At 31.3% G+C, this 14,470-nt stretch overlaps 1 protein-coding gene across 3 annotated transcripts in view; it reads left to right on the top strand.

Moving 5' to 3' along the window:
* LOC118193265 (uncharacterized) overlaps positions 1-14,470 on the top strand; it is a 226,946-nt gene that overhangs the window by 25,920 nt on the left and 186,556 nt on the right. For 2 of the 3 annotated variants that reach the window (XM_035364321.2, XM_035364328.2), the window contains exon 6: positions 2,500-9,220. In XM_035364321.2, coding sequence (XP_035220212.1) covers positions 2,500-2,627 — 128 coding nt within the window. In that variant the 3' untranslated portion in view covers positions 2,628-9,220. Of the gene's footprint in view, positions 1-2,499; positions 9,221-14,470 lie in introns of those variants that run through there. The other variant, XR_015040899.1, reaches the window with a different exon arrangement.

Below are 14,470 nucleotides of genomic sequence, written 5' to 3' on the forward strand. Positions count from 1 at the left end.
TTTCTACCATTGCTTTAGATATCAGAAAATCGTGGCTTTCACAGCATTTTTTAATAACTAGATATGAATAATTTTCTTCAGAAAGCGCACAAACATGGCCTACCCACTGCTTATATAAAAGCACAATTTTGTATAAAAATGAAATTATCAAGCAGAAGATGGTAATTTATACTTTCAAAAATATAGTTGCAGTTTTAAAAAAACTTTTACAGGCAGGCCATTTTTGTATAACAAAGCAATGTCATCTAAAAAATATGCAAACAGCTTTAGTATATGATCTATGTATTTATTTAATATATGTAGTATATTAAATAAGTAGTATTTATTTAGTATATTTAGTATAATATAGCTTTAGTATATGTATATGATCTATCTATCTTAGGTAAATAAAAGATATTAAAAAAAAAAAAAAAAAAAAAAAAAAACAGGTATTTGGCAACATCTGGCAGTGGACATTTATTGGAGACTTTAAGGAATGTTTTCAGGTCATTTGATCTAAAATATCTATTCTACATTTGGTTGCATTGTAAAAATTTACAATCTTTTTTTTTGGGGGGGGAAGGTGGAATAAAACTTTCATAATTTGAAAAAATATCCACTGCAGATTTGGATGATATAAGCTCATGAAAAGGATTTTGTTCTTTTCCCCTGGTATGAGGTGAGAGATGTATTTTCGTGCTTAATGTCTGACTGTGCCAACATAACTGATTCCTATATTTTTCTAATTTTTTACTGAATTCAGAGAAGTAAAGAAATTATCTCTTGAAACATTTCCTCTACTCTTATAAAATTATGCAATCAACCAATAAATAACATGTTTCCCAACAGTTTGCTCAATTATTGCTATCTTGTCCCAACAGTTTGCTTTCATCTTTTCCCAAATGAGGATATCCATTTATTAAGTATTTTGCTTTTATATGTGCTAAAAGCCAAAATTTTATGTTCAATTTATCAAGTTTTTATGATATATCCTGAATAAAAAGCCATTTTGATTTTGTAAGGAGCAATAGTTCATCAATTGTGTTATTCTTTGTAAGGAGCAATAGTTCATCAATTGTGTTATTCATGTGTTTTTTTAATACAATGAACAATTCTCAGTGAAAATAATCAATACTTTTGAAGGAAGAACAGTTGGATCAGTTTGTAAGCTCTGTTATCTAATCAACTTCAAGTCAAAATGAAAATATTTCTAAGTCTGTCCCTAGGCGTTCTCTTACTGACGAAGTTTAGGTTCCAAGAATTGAACATTAAATGTATAATACTTTCAGTGTATAATAGATCAATAAAAGCATCTACTCATCAAGTGACAAAGTTTAAATTTCCTGTCATTTGACGTATCTCGATTTCTGTACATTGCTGATGCAGTATATTTTTTTACTGATAAAAAGTCTACATATGTTATTTGTGTTCTTATCAATTACTTTTCTCTTAGCAAAAGTAATTGACCTATCTGCTTCTCCTGCAACATTTTGAAGAGAAGGTCTCTCAAGTGAATTACTGAAATAATTTTCTTTTTCAACATTGTACCATCATTTGCTGTTTCTTCATCTTTTGATTAAATATTTTTTTTTTAAATTTCCAAAACATCTAATTTGTTTTCTTATTGGACTATGGCTTGTTTCATACCTTTGTTATCTTTTTGGAGCAGGACTGCTTTCTTGTCCACAACCAAATTCTTGCTCAAGCTAAATCTTTGACCTCCAAAGTTTCCTTTTGTTAGTACTTTATTTCTAGAATCGATACAATATGGAAATGGTGAAAGAATGTCTTGTCCATTCTCTAAAACAGATGATGAACTGTTATGATAATTTTCCTTTTGAAGAAATAGTGGAACTGTTATGAGATGAATTACGTTCTCTTGCTGTAATTGGAATAATACATTCGTCATCAGATGAAACAGAATAAAATTCTGTATTAAATTCTTCATGAGAACTTATTTCTGAACCAGAACTGTCATCGGATAATTCTTGTAAAATTTTTACCATTTCTTCTCTTGATATATATTTTCTTTCAATGGTTCTGTGCAACATGATTAATAGGGGCAAAAACTGCAGAATAGTAAAAAAGGTGCAGAAGAAATAGAAATAAGACTCTCATTCCATGTAGCTTCAAATAACATCTGGCATGAAAATAAAAAGGTAATCCAAACAAATGGCTTCGAGATGGTGCTACACCAAAATATTGGGACTGTACGGTATATTACTGGACTAAACTGCAGTCTCAATTCTTATTTATTTCTTTTTATATTGTTCTTCTTGAAATTTCTGTGCAGCATATTTATTTTAATATTTCATTTAATCATTCTTATATTAATTTCCTAAGGTATAGAAGATCATTATTAATTTTGAATTATTAGAGGAGAATGAGGGCAGTGAGAAAGTGCACATTTAACTTGTGTATGAAATGAAAATTTCATTGTTATATGTCTTAATTATAAGCTCTAAGCTTTCTCATTTATTTTGATTCCATTTTTATGAGAATTCTTTTTTTTTTTAACAGGTAATGAATCATCCAGACTTAAAGTGATGTCTTTTGAAAGGGGGTCTCACTATGTATTTTGGAAGCATCCTGACATTATCAACAATGCAATTGCGGATTTTCTGTTCAAAGACCATTTGCAGAAATAAATATGGATAAAAATTTTTTTTTTCATGGATGCACGATTTTAAAATCTAATTCTTTAGTATCTCAAGAAAGGTTTATAGAAGACCATGGTATCTGTTTTTTAAGGTAAACAAATTTGAATAATTTAGTTTTCAAGAAGTGCGTAAAACATTTCATATATTTATTTTCTCTTTAAAATTACTTTTTTATTATAAAAAGCTTTTTGAAATTTTTATTATAAGTGCATGAAATATTTTTATTAAAATGTAACAATGTAAAATCTTGTAATAATGGGTATAATTGTTTAAAATAGCTGCCATAATTTGTATAAATGTTTCGATTTGTGAGATGTGTAACTATGAAAATCATTTAGATTATTCATGTTTGGAGTTTAAAAAAAAATAGTTTGAAATATTGTCATTGTTTTTCAATGAGTCCAAATGTTTTGGTATATATTAGTTTGAATAACAAACTAATATATGCCAAAGCATTTGGGCTCATTGAAGAAAAAATAACAAATATGAATATTAGTCTTTGGAATAATTCAAATTTTTATTTTGTCAACTTTTTCTTGTTCGTTCAGTTGTACCTTATATTGAAGTTTGGCAGTATTCTGACATTTGATTTTATTTGTAAAGTACATTCATCAAGGTATTTGTTAGTATGTATATAGCCTGTAATTTATGTGTGTTTATTGAAATACTGTTATTTATTTGAATACTTTTTGTCTCCTTTCTTGCTAAAAATAAAATTCTTTCGGAAAAAGAGGAGATAAAGTATAGTAAACAAATTGAAGAAGAGGTAATTTTATTACTATTTATTATTTATTCTGACGAAAGTATGAGTTTTTATTTAAATTTAGCAGAGTTTCAAGTAAATATTTAATCTCGTTTTTAATAATTTACAAATTCTTAGTTTTTTTTTTTGTTTTTGTTTTGTTCTGAGGAACTTAATTTGATTTTGCAGCAGCTTTACAGATATTAATTTAGAAGTGAAAGAATCAGCTTATATTTTCAAATTATCACCTTGTTTCACTTCTAAATTAATACTTGTTTGTCATGTTGTTGTATCTTAATTAGAGATATTGTTGTGAAAAAGTTATTTCATTGAGATTTTCTAGATTCAAAATTTAAATTCAGAGATTCGTATTTAATTCATAGCTGCCAGCTGTAAAATATGAAAAACTAGAGGTTCTTGCATTAAAATCAGGAGTTCTTTGGACTTTTTTTTTTTTTTTTGCTTTGCATAGCAGTAACATTTCAAAAGAACTCCAGACTGACTGAAATACATTTTTGATGCGTGATTCTTATCATTGAACTGTTTATATTATGATTCTGGTGTAAAATATATTTAGTATATATTCTAAATTTTATATTCTTTGGCTGGTTTCATTTTATAACTTTCTTACATTTTTATATTGAGAAAATCCTAAATAGAGAAAGAAAGGTTTTGTTTATCAAAGTGCTTTTAAATACAATAAAAATCAAATTAATAATTAATGTATATACTGTTTCATAGCTAAATTTAGTAATATACCATTTACTGATATAAAATGAAATTGTTTTAAATACATATTTTATCTGATAAAAATTTGGTTGAATTTTCATGAAAAGTTCTATTAGTGTTCAATAAATTAAAATGACTTCAATTTAGAAAGAAAAAAAACTTATGCTAAACATAACTTGGCATGAACAGAATGACAGTTTAATTTCCATTATTTCCATAAATTTCAATTATTGTTAATGAAACATTTTCTTAATCAAGGCCAAAAGACAAAAATTAGATGATTCAGTGATCTACTGGGAGATGTGATAAAGAATTCAAAGGGTTAGTTAGTTGAACATGTAAAAATGGTGAACCAGTAATGGTTGCTTTCGTTCCTGTTCTTTAATCGATAAAAATATATGAATGAAGCAAAACCAATGAAGAACATTAAATAAAAATTTTAGTTGTTGGTTCTTCTAAGATACAGGATGTTTCAAATGTCTCAATCCATTCTATTAAATAAAAAAGCGCTTTTTCTTAGAAATGATAATTCAGAAGAGTAGAGTACTTGGTAATTTTAGTTAATTTCATTATTTGCTTTTAGTTCTATATAAAACTCCTATTTTTCAGTTGACCTGCATGGGAATTCCCAGCATGAGAGTAATTTATTCACAGCATCTGAAATGCAAAATTTATTAGGCAATATTTATAATTTTCACTCTTTACCCCTCTGACTACAGATCCTAGACATGTGTCAGATGTGATGAATGTGGAGCTCATATTCTTGGTCCCCTTAAAGTTCAGTGACTAGGGAATGTGCTACCAAGATAATTATGCATAATGTTGGCAAAATGTAATGTGCTTCTTCTTATTGAAAGACAAAGTGTTATAAGTGATATCTGAAATTAGCTGTGGTTTTATGATGATTCCTAACATATCAAGATAACTGTTATCTTGGAGAACATGAATAGCCCATACATTTTCTTTTAATCGTCTGCGTTTCTCCTTCTCTGAAATGTTAACTAAAGTTGCTTATCAGCCCATAATCTGGAGTCGTGTCATTAAATTTTCCGTAAGTGTGAAATGAGCCATTGTGATTGCAGAAACTATCAGTTTGTAAGTTAGGTTATTTGAATATGATAAAGCACACCAGGACTATCTGCCTAGGGAAGAAATGTCTCACGGCCACTGGTTGGGCCAGTTTAGAAGTACTTTCAGTAAAGTATATTGAGTAGCATTATATATTCAGTAGTCTTTATTAAGACATCAGAATTTAAATACTTTAACAACACATTACATTATCAGCTGAGAAACAAAATATCTAATCTGGTTGCCAAATTCCAAAATCTGTGCGTAAAGCTGGATCTGATAGTAATTATTTCAAATATCTATGTTTTCTGTGTCATTAAATTTATAATAAGGGTGACACAAAACTAGCCTCATTAATTTAAGTTAAACAAAATGTATTATAATAATTATAAATGTTTATTTTTTATCAGTGCAAAAAGAATGAATCATTTTCTTGTGTTAAAGAGTTATATAAGGTACTTTTGAAGTGCTTTTTTACAGACAATACAATTCACCTCATAAGTAATATCATCACTTATGAACTAACATGTACATGAGTTTTTAAATTTCTAAAAACATTCCAGTTCATGTTCTTTGTATGTGAAGAATAATGAAAGATTATCACTGAAGATGAAACTGCATATATGAAGGATAAAATATTTCCTAATGTTAGACAGTGTTATTGAAATTAAGGTGCAGAAGTCCGAAAATCTGGCACCGAATGGTTTGGTGCATGGACAGTTTTATGGAAATTAATGATGTTGAAATTTGACAATACATAACTCAGCACGTTTGATAATTCGGCACTCATAGGCCCTATAGGAATGCTACCTGATGTGGCTATGAATTATGATATGACTATGAACATATTTCTTTGGATATGACTATGAACATATCTCTTTGGATATGACTATGAACATATCTCTTTGAAGTTATCAGCTGCACTTTAGCTTTGGTGGGGAGGACCATTATAGTTGAATCTTGTGTAGCAAAATTCTTTTAAAAAAAGTAAAAATATTTATAGTCTTATTAACCATTCTGAACTGTTATTCATTTCAGTGTGTTCCTTTAAACAATTCTCTAGTCATACATTTTTGAAGAAAATAATTGCTGAATGGATTAAGGAAAATTAATACATTTGTTAAATTTTCAGATCACAATAACTATAAAGCAATAAAGAAGTAATAAAAGTTCACTTTCTTCTCATTCGTAATTTGAGAAGAAGATGGGCGCTCGAACTACGAATTAATTGATTAGGAATAATGAATTCTGCATATTCTGTAGTTTGTTTTCCTGCATGCTTCAGTCATTAAATGTATTTGTAGAGCTTTGTTTAAAGTTTTGCTTTCTCACTCTGGGTTAAATTTCACTTGCAAAATTGTTTTTGCCACAAATGGTTGATAAATCCAATAATCTGATATACTTGATAATTCAGCATTATGCATCGAACAATAAGTTTTGAAATAAATATCCGAAGTTATGTTGGTAAATATGAATTTACTATTTAATTGTTTTAACCATTCCATTGATTTAAGTAATACAGAAGATAAAACAGTGTGGTGTATATTTTTAAGAATTTTAAATTAATTTACATGGATGTATATGGCATTGTAACGTCTTCGTGCTTTTTTTAAGTTGGTAGCGAGAGTAATACTGGAACCTCTCCGTCGGATGGAAACATCAGATAGATTTTCTTTCGTGGTTTTTATGTAACATAACAATGGAATTTCATTTTTAATATCTCGTGAGCAATATCATAGTTTTTTCAGGAAGAAATAACCTCTGCAGACATAGAATTTCTGAACACTAGCAAGTTTGAAATCATTCTCCCCTCCTTATCTTTCCTGCTCTTTAATGAATAAACAAATGGAGGAAGTTCAGATACAAAAATTCATTTGGAATTTCCTTTTCCCAGTTTGCTTGCTTGGAAGATATAGGAGTTGATCAAACAACTTGGCCTTTTCTCACAGGGAAAAGAAATCCATTAATTGTAAACATATGCCTGTATTGGATTATAATAAAAAAGTAATGGCACTTACATATTGTCCTCTCGACCACTGGTAGATATTTCAGCAGTGGTTGCCAATTGTTACTGCAGAATCCCCCCCTGGGGGTTGACTCAGTAGAATTCCTCAGAAGTACTGGTTAGGATCTGTACTTAAGCAGTCTCAACCACGGGGGCACATAATTCGTCTTCATAGGACTAGAACCCGAGTATTGTACTCAGGTAGGTTCAGGCTTGGCAGGGACTGTACTGGTACTGTCGTGTCTGTTCCTTCGGCTGTGGTGGAGCTGCATGGTACATTTGTCGACTGAGTTCCGGGGAGTTTGACCCCATTCAGTTCTCGTGGCGGGGACTGACAAAGCGGACAGAACACCTTTCTACAATGTGGTTTTGCTGATGGAGTGGTGCCCGGAGGCAAGGTGACAGCGTATTAAACTAGCAAAGTATCGTTCTGCCCAATGCTTCGTAAAAGCCGGATGGGGACTGCAGGGGTTGCGCCTGCGAGAACGAGGTCCCACGGGCGTTGGATATTTCAAACTCTGAATGGGTCCTGTATAATGAGGACCTGGGATGGAGGTTCTTCACCTGGTGTGTCTGTTACTGCAGAATTCTAAAGGATACGGTCATCCATAATTGGCACGATTTGACCAGTCGACAGGATAATACATAAATACTAAAATAATTTATTTTAAACTATAAAACATATCATATGTATTCATCTCACTTAAATTAATAACAGTGCATAAAATATTTCATAGATATATAGGTTCTCAGTATCGTCATTGTATACCATTTAGAAAATATATAGCATTAACAAATAAGGAGTTAGGTATCACAGGATTCATTGTTTAAATTTACTTAATCATAATACTTCTTTTCTAAAAACAATGTCGTATTTGAATTAAACTTTTTGAAAATGCAATTAAATTATTAGTAGCATTTTTTTCTGTTAATTATGATACAAGCTATTTCTTTTCCCTCTTTTTACTGCTTTTAATTTAACTGTGATCTTGAATTAACCACGGATATTGTTCTGATATTACTCCAGTAAATTGGAAGCTGACTGCTTAAATATTTTTCAGCTTAAATCTGTATTTTCTGTTATGCACACCTCCACCAAAAAGTCACAAACTCTTTGCCAGCTTTTGGAGAGCATTCACAAACTTCCAAAGAAATGGCAAAAGAATGAGATCTGAGATTCCAGACGAATATTTCTGAGGAAAATTCCAGCGAAGTAGAGTTTCTTTTGCAGCTGGTTACCCCTTGGCAAAATTTTAAAAAATTTCAAAAGTTCACACTAAAGACAAAAGTCATTTTCAAAGTAGTGACACACTAAAAATTCCATAAAAGGGCAGTCAATCAATAAAATTTAAAAAGAAAAAAACATCAGTAGTAAAACACTTTTTTTGAGAAATCTCTCTGTAATTCTTTTGTGCTGTTGTTAACTCCATGTCCACAGTGATCTTTTGCAAAAAAAAAAAAAAAAAAAAAAAAAAAAAAAAAAGAGATCAGAGAATTGCACATATTCAACATCTAGCATAAGCTCAGCATTGCCACACTGGCCAAAACAGACATACATACCTTGTCAACCATACGTGCATACCTTGGGTTGTCTCTTTTCGGTGACACTGTGGGTTGCCTCACAACTGTTTTGGCCATATGCCTGATAAATACTCTCTGAGAGTTTTTAGTGGGATCTTCAGATATTACCTTTAAACCTTATAGGAAACAAAATTTATAAAGAAATTACTGCTTATGGTTTTCAAATATCCCAATAGAAGATACCTTCAAAAATCTGAAATTTGTGGAAAGTTATTCAAATTCATGTATAAAATTTAAAAAAATTATAAAAATTTTGTGCCTTGTTAAAAAAAGTGTTCCATAGAAAATTGTAATGCAATAAATGTTGAGATATAAAATTATACAAATTCAGTGCAATGGTAACAGGTGATTGTTATATGAATATTCAATTATACTTTTTAAATTTTTAAATGTAAACTTGTTCACAATTGTAATTCTCTCAGATATTTTTAAATAAAAATTATTTTATCTTATGGATTATTTTTTCTCTGTCATTTTTTTAACTATGATTTGTGCAATTTTAGAGTAAGTTTATAATTTAGGGTTGAAAATGATGCTTTTTGTGGTATTCATTTGCTTTTAAATCCACCAAAGAAAGTTAATTTCCTTATATATATCAAACTGTGTGCGGAGGACCACAAAACAACCATTAACCCCCGTCCTGGAAAAACTGATGATTTCACTTGTGTTCATTGTAATGGGAAACATCCAAGTTCTTAACATGGTTCCAGTAAATTTCCTAGTAATAAGTCACAAATGAATATGAATTAAGAAATCCCCGAAGAAGCCAACTGAGCTTTGAGCAGATCTTCTGAAACTGCTGCACAGAAGTACTCAAAAAATTTTGAATGTGTGAATGTAGCTAAATCAAGTAATCAGCTAAGAATACTCTATCTTATACACAAGCCCTTAGTGGCAGTAATAGTAAAAATAACATACGTAATGCCCTCTAGGACATTTTTAAAGACTTGAAGGAAATTCAAATAATATTTGGCAGTAACAATTTTTTCAACTACTTAAAGATAATATTGTGAAGCTCTGAGAAGTTGCAATTACAATGGATAAATTATGTATTTTCTTCCTCATTTGCAAGGAAGAAAATTATTTTATTAATAGTCGATAGTAATGGTAAAATTAATATTGCTACATGAAAGTTTTGTTAATTTTCATAAAAGTTATGCCACATCCCAAACAGTCATTATGTACCTGGGTGGGTGAACTATCAGGCACTGCTCCTTCAGATAACCTTCCCTACGTTTAATTAATTTGTTTATAAACTTAGTAGTGATAGTAAAAATAGGATGAATGTGCCTTCAAGGACATTTTTAAAGACATGAAGGAAATTCAAGTACTCTATTTGGCAATAAAATGAATAAATTTTTCAGAATACTTTAAAGATAATATTGTGAAACTCCAATGGATGAATTAGGTATTATTTCTTCATTTGGAAGGAAGCAAATTGTTTTGTTAATGCAACTGCAAATTATTTGCAAATTGTTTTGACAGTAATGATAAAATTAATGTTGCTTCATATGAATTTTATCTAAGTTCAGTTTTCATAAAAGTTATTCAGCATCTCCAACAGATGGGTGACCAACAAGCCCTGCCCTTGAGATGACCTGCACTAAATTTAATTAATTTGTTTATAAACTTTGTTTCCTTTACCTACGACTGCAATTAATCTGATAGGAATTCATTTCTCCTTGAAAATTAAATATTAAAATCTTTATTTAATCATTTAAATTATTCAGTCTCTTCAGTAATTTAAATATTTACTCAAATAAAACTTAATCTCCATCCACTCTTGCATATGCTTCTACACTGTTACTCCCACACTAATTGACTACATCCTGGCTGTTACTCGATCTCTCATGGCCTGACTATGTCTTAAGATCTTAGATGCCATAAGAACTTAACACATCATTCAATAAGTCTCAAGACTAACTAAGAAAACAACATCCATTTCACAAAATTCACATTTATTCATCAACATAATCACTATTAAGAGCTAAGCAATATTGCAACGCTTTTCTAACTTTTTTATCCCATGCTTGTAAAACGATTTGTCCTTGTCCGCAAAATAAGCTTCAGTGGCAGCGATGACTTCCTCATTCGAGCCAAATCTTTTTCCCTGGAGCATCTTTTTTAGATCAGCAAACAGCCAGTAGTCGCTAGGGGCTAGATCTGGGGAGTATGGTGGGTGGAGAAGCAGAGTGAAGCCCAATTTGTTCAATGTAACCAGTGTTTGCATTGACTTGTGGCACGGGGCATTGTCTTGATGGAAGATGAGTTTTTCTTCTTCATGTGTGGACTTTTTTTTGCGAGTTTGTTCTTCAGATGCACCAGTAACTCACTGTAATAGGCGCTATTGATAGATTTTCCCCTTTCAAGGTAGTCAATGTAAATTATGCCTCGCGAATCCCAAAACACTGATGCCATGACTTTGCCAGCTGACTGTTGCGTTTTTGGACGCTTCAGACGGCTGCACGCCACTCAGCTGACTGCCACTTCGACTCTGGAGTGAAATAATGGATCCACATTTCTTCCATTGTCACATACTGACTCAAGAAATCCTGTTTATTGCGAGTAAACAGGGACAAACAGCTCTGTGAATTGTCGACTCGTTGTTGCTTTTGTTACATTGTGAGCACACGCGGCACCCATTTGGAAAAAACTTTTTTTCATGCCCAATTTTTCATGTAAAATCACACATGCACTTACAATTGATATGTTTACCATCTCTCGGCAATCTCACGGTCATTCATCACGATTTTCAACACTTGTTTCACATTTTCCGGAGTGACTGCTTCATTTGGCCTACCCGAGCGTGCCGCATCATTTGTATCCGTGTGACCGTGCTTGAAATCAGTATAACAATGACAAATGGTTGTTTTCGATGGAGCAGAGTCTGGATAACATTTTCCAAGCCGTTGCTGAACTTGGGCGGTATTTTTGCCCACTAAATAGCAATGTTTGATCAACACTCGAAATTCGTTTTTCTCCATTTTTGTCCCCAAATGCACAAGTAGTGTCACTTTTACCACAGTAGCTCCGCTGTTTATGGTCTGAATGCCGTGAAAAATCAGACATGTGCCATTTGAAGGTTAGTTCTTTCAAACAACGAAGTCAGGTTGACATTACTACGCCATCTGTCGGTCAGTCCAGGAACTTATTGAACGATGTGTTAGATGCTTTATATTTGCAACACTGTTAAGTTTTGTGCATTGTACTACCACTTAGCAGTTTTATCATATAGTCATACACCAGATACCTGAATTAAATTAACACTTTCGCCACTGGTCATGTGAGGTTGTGTTGATAGTTAACGCTGTTTCATAGAAATAGATTGTACCAATATGTTGACTTATTTATGATAATAATTATGATTTAAAAGTGATAAAAGATTATTATGTGTACCACATTGATTGTTAAGCCTTTAAGCATAGATGCCAGCATGTGATCGGCTCTAGAAGTAAAATTATTTCTTCAATGCCACATTATGCGCTGGGGCATAGCATTTAAAAATGAATCAAAATAAGTAGCAATATGCATAATTTTTGTACAGAGTATATCATTAACAAATATATATATTACAAATGAATTTATTATTAGATACAATGATATTATTGCAAAATATACATTTCAGAATGCTATTCGTGTATGATCTTTTCATGAAATGAAACTTTGTTTTCATTACAAACCACATACGTTTAGAACTAATTTCTAACCTTCATTCCATGCCAATACCAGCATACATATTCAAAACGTAATGCTGAAAACGTAATGAGGAAAATAAAAAATGAGATGTTGCTTTTCCTGCCGCAGTGCATCTGTGGCATCATCCCATATTATGTGCCGGAGCATGAGTGGCTGTTTAGCAATAACGCCAGTCACGTGCCAATGCGTGATTGGCAGCAAATGTGTTAAAATGTGTAAAATTATTATGCATAGAAATTTTTGACATTAGCCTGAATATGCCACCGTGTTCACAAAACTCATTATGCGGCCTTTATTTTCTCAATTGTTCATCATAGACGCATACTTCCTGTAACAAAAATGTTTTAAATAATGCAAGTATGTATGTTTTGGAAATTTAAAAAGCCAATTTTGTAAGGATTGCAAAATCTAACTTTTAATACACTTCCCCAATCCCTGTAGAAAAACTTAGGAAAAATTTGTACTCATTTCATATAGTATATATGCATATATGTATGTGGGTTCTTTTGTTTGACAATCACAATTCATGTTCGAACAAAACACATTTAATGAAACATTAATACATCTATAATATTCTGCATCTATAATATCGTATATATCTATTAACACAACATCTATAACATCGTATATGTATTAACGCAAATCTATAACATCATATAAAACAACATCTATATCATCTTACATCTCCTCTCATAAAACAAAGTGGCGAGAGTTCTATCAATTTCATTTGTGCAGTCAACAGCTAAAATTTAGACAGCGGGCGAGGAAAAATATTAAGCTATGGATTTAAAATCCCACATTCGGCCTTCCTGCTATGTGTTGACCTCAACGACATTATTCTGCTCTTGACATCATAAATCATTGGTCATCTTACATCATCGTTGTCTTCGGCAAAAGAACCATCATCAAGAATAAGCCGAAACCTAAACTGAAATACGAAGGGAGAGGGGAAGATTGTGTGCTAAGGACAAAATTGAAAGGAAACATCTTAATTGTCCTTCATCTTTGCAACAATAACATTGTCAACAGTCCCTTCTATTTTTCAGAAATTTCATCTAAATCAAAAAGTATCTTCAATCTTTCACATTTTTGGAAATGTTTATTTCATCTTAAAAATAACATTAACTGAAATAAAATTCATTATTAGATGAAAAATCACAGTTTGATTATCAGTTGTATCACTCCAGGTTAAAACGTCATAGTCATTATTATTCTATACATTTCTGCTTGAAAATTAGAAGCATTCTGTTTGTTTACTCCAGGTATAAAATTAACAGCTGATATTGCTTTAGGAAATATTCCTTTTAAGACAGAAGGTTCTTCAAGGAAAGATTTACGTCTCTGATATGACGTTGTCTTATGTTTAGTTGATTTGTAAGTTGATGTTGAAGTCACGCTAGAGGGTGTAGGAATAGCATCAGCACCACATAGGTCTCCATAATGTTCCCAATCATCAGCATTAAGAATTTCTCGCAACTGACGAAATTCTTCATGAGTGATACATATTTTTCTTTCCAATTCTGCTTGTTTAGCAAATAATCTTTTCTCCATAATTTCGCTCATGCATATGTGGATGCAATCTTTTTCAAAAGCTAACATTTCTTGCATGTTCAATTTAACATTTTGTACTTCATTTTCTTTCTCAGACAAGATTTTATCTTTGGTTCTCCTTTGAAATTTTGCAGCTTCTAGTTCATTATTTGCTTCTGATAGTTGCTTCTGTAACATTTCTACTGTCTGTTCTAGTAGAGAAAGTTTTTTTCCCAAAAAGATCTAATTTGTTGTTCAGGAGCATTCAAATCCCTTTGTAAAATAGATTTTTCTTGTTTTAATTGTTCTTTACCTATAATTGATAAACATCTGGGTCTCAAAGAAATAGGTTGGTGATATTTTAAAATAACATGCATTTCGGTATTAATAGAATTTTTTTTTGGCTTGTGTTCCTTTAAGTTTTTCAGACATACCAGGATCCAGTTCTTTAGCTGGAAATTTCACTTGCTGTTTACTCTT

Source organism: Stegodyphus dumicola, chromosome 4 (assembly GCF_044657685.1).
Source record: "Stegodyphus dumicola isolate Sdum_Otavi_A_Nest chromosome 4, ASM4465768v1".
In the NCBI taxonomy this organism is placed as follows: domain Eukaryota; kingdom Metazoa; phylum Arthropoda; class Arachnida; order Araneae; family Eresidae; genus Stegodyphus; species Stegodyphus dumicola.